At 54.1% G+C, this 2,904-nt stretch overlaps 1 protein-coding gene across 1 annotated transcript in view; it reads right to left on the minus strand.

Moving 5' to 3' along the window:
- Nucleotides 1-1,853: 1,853 nt before the first annotated feature.
- The window catches only part of RTN4RL1 (reticulon 4 receptor like 1), a 6,924-nt gene continuing 5,873 nt past the window's right edge, over nucleotides 1,854-2,904 (minus strand). Inside the window, exon 3 of the mRNA XM_085309323.1 lies at nucleotides 1,854-1,968. Within this exon, the coding sequence (XP_085165449.1) occupies nucleotides 1,854-1,968 (115 nt within the window). The remainder of the gene's footprint in view (nucleotides 1,969-2,904) is intronic.

Raw genomic sequence — 2,904 nt, forward strand, 5'->3', positions numbered from 1 at the left:
TTTTTCCCCCCCTTTTTCCCAGTCCTTTCGAGGCTCGCGAACGCAGCCTGCCGCCCCCTCGTCCTGCCCCGCCGCCCGGCGCCGGCTCGCGCCCCGCGGCCGCTCGGGGACCCCGGGCGCTCCAGTTGCACCGCTATTTCGTTTCCTTCCTTCTAGCTGCGTTTCCCTCCCCCCATAAAAAGAAATATATATATATTTGCAGGAACATAACTGTGCGGTTGCCCCTATTTTTTCTTTCTTTTTTCTTTTTCCTGGAGACAGAGAGAGAGCCCTGCTCGCGCTGGTGGCGGTAAYGCTCTGCAGCGGGGATGAAATATCCCGGAGATGCGCAGCGAGAGCAGGGGCGCGTGCCCTAGATAGGAGGGTTAACCAGGGCTTATTCTTAGAGGAAGGCAGTAATTGCAGCTGGTGTGAAGCAGCGATATTCTTTTGTGCGTTATTTCCCCCAGAACAGCTGCTAATACATATACATTCTCTGCTGCATGTAAACAACCTGTGCAGGAAGAGGATTAGGTTTGTAAAAAAGAAAAAAAAAACAGAAAGAAAGAAAGAAAAATTAGAAGTGAGTTAAAAGGGCACTTAGAAGAGCAGAAAGAGATATCGAGCAGTGAATTAGAGAGGATATTTTAACACACAATCAGAGCTTCCCGAGCTGTGTTCAGAGCGGGGAGAAGGTAACAGCGAAAATTGGTCAATTAGGAAATGATAGCAGGGAATTGGTGACACGGGAGAAGGTAATGGCTGATTTGTTAAACAGTCATTTGGAGTCTGTTCTCACCGAGGAGGAGGAGGCTGGAGGGCAGCTCCGGAGGGGCTCGGGGCCGGCAGGGAGGCGCGGAGCGGCTCGCGGGGTCGCGCTTCGCCCGCCTGCGCGGGGCGCAAAAACCGGGGTTTTGCCGAGCGACCGCGCACAGCGACGAGGCCGGTAGCGCGGGGCCGGCGCTGCGAAGCTCGTTTCTTCCCCCCCCCCGGGAAAGGAAATTATCCCCGGTGCAACGGAGAGCGCAGCCCCGGGAAACCTTCCCGCGCCGGGCTTGCCGCCCTGAGACGGGCGGACGATGACGGAGACTCTCGGACTGGGAGCGCGGGGAAGGTCGAACTCGAAGGGCTGCAGAAATCGTTGTTTTGGCTTCGGTGAAATGACCCTTCCGGGGAGCGCGTCTCGGAGCGGCTTTCCGAGGAAAAGGAACTGATTTGGAAATGGTAATGGGGGCGGATGGAAAGTGAGCATYGCCCAGGGAGCAGCGGGGAACGTGCTCGAAACTGCTGAATTGCGATGGCAGTWTAGACCGATAAAGTAAAATAAATAAATAAAAACTATTCTTAACTTCCTGGAGGTATTTGGCTTTCGTCCTGTCCGGGAGGATAAGAAAGATGCAGCATCGGGTTTTTTTGTGTTTTCAAAGCATGTATGAAAAGCTCTGTATTAGCAATTACGGGATGAAACTGTGGAAAAGAGGTACAATGGATAGAAAATTGGCTCCGGCTCAGGAAAGGGGATTCGGCAGCCGCAAGTGCATTTCCAGAGGCGCAGCCTGGGGTCTGCTCTGGGTTTGTTTATCTGTTTAGTTATTCTTTTTCTTTTTTTCTTTTTTTTTAATGGAAAGGATTTGCCTGAAAACCCCAAAGTTGGAGCATTAAAGCTCACCAAGGTAATCGAGCGAAGAAGGGGAAGGTGGGTGCGTGGCGAAGGACTCGTCCCCGGTGCCGGGGAACGGCAGAAGCGGGGGTTGCGGCGGGATGGACGGACGGACAGACGGACGGAGCGGTGCGGCGGGGAAGCTTCGAGCCAACGCACCGGGAAGCGCGCGAGCATCAGAAAGCTGCAGTCCAGGTCAAGAGCCACCTGCGATTTAGCGGTATATCGCGTTCTCCCGTCCGGTTTTTAAGCAGTAGCCTTCGGTGCCAGGAGCTGGAGCACTTGATTGACAAGGCTTGTAATACACCACGGAGTTGCCTTTATTTTCCCTACGTGTGAAAGGGAAAGATACTAAAAACACAATTACGGTTTTGAGCCAGGTGTAGTCTGCTCTAATACAATCCATCTCGAAGCCTCTCCGTAGTGCCGGCTGCACCCACGTCATTTATAAAACATTAGCATCTCCTGCACTGACATTTCACTCCTGTATTACAGGAGTTACACAGAGGCTTAAGAAAAAATTAATAAAGTGCTTCTCTTCTTCATGCTCCCACTGAGAGCTTTGATTTCCAGGGTATGAAACGAAATAACCAACATAACAACATTCCCCTCTTCTAAGGGACAGTGCCAGGCTCGTTCGGTTGCTATTGGTTATAGAGAGGAGGACGAGAGGGAGCTGTTTCGGAGCACGGATTATTTGTTCTGGCTGCATTGGGCATCCCTTTAGTGGAGGCTTCGAGCCCTCTGGGCGGAAGAGTTTGGATAGGAGCGGGGAAGGCTTGAAGTAACCTTCCCCGTTTCTCCTCCCGGATATTTCCCCCAAACGGTAGTTAAAAACGGACCGTGCAAGGCTCCTAAGCTGCCTTGCTTGGAGGGTTTTGCGCACGCGAGGCAGACAGACGGACGACGCTGCCTGCTCCCAGCCCCTGCAGCCGCCGGCCCGTTTCCTCCGCGTGCCGGGAAAAGCCCCTTTTCCAGCACCTCCGGCCTCGCGGAGACCAGCTCCGGGCCAGCAACCCGCTGCTCCCGCCGGCACAGCGTTACGAAACGAAAAACAGCCTTTGCTCTTGTCCAAGATCGTTTTTATTTCCCTCGTTTCATTAACCTCAGCGTCTGCTTTGTCTCACGTCCCCGCTCCGACGGGGAATCGGCGTCGACCGCGGCGTCCAGGCAACCCCCTTCCCGGGGCGCCGACCCCTCTGCGGGGCAGTTTGCAGCGGGATTTCCCCCCCCGGCACAGCGTTACGAAACGAAAAACAGCCTTT

Source organism: Rhea americana, unplaced genomic scaffold (genome assembly GCF_003343005.1).
Source record: "Rhea americana isolate MKP2758 unplaced genomic scaffold, rheAme1 scaffold_295, whole genome shotgun sequence".
Classification (NCBI taxonomy): Eukaryota; Metazoa; Chordata; class Aves; order Rheiformes; family Rheidae; genus Rhea; species Rhea americana.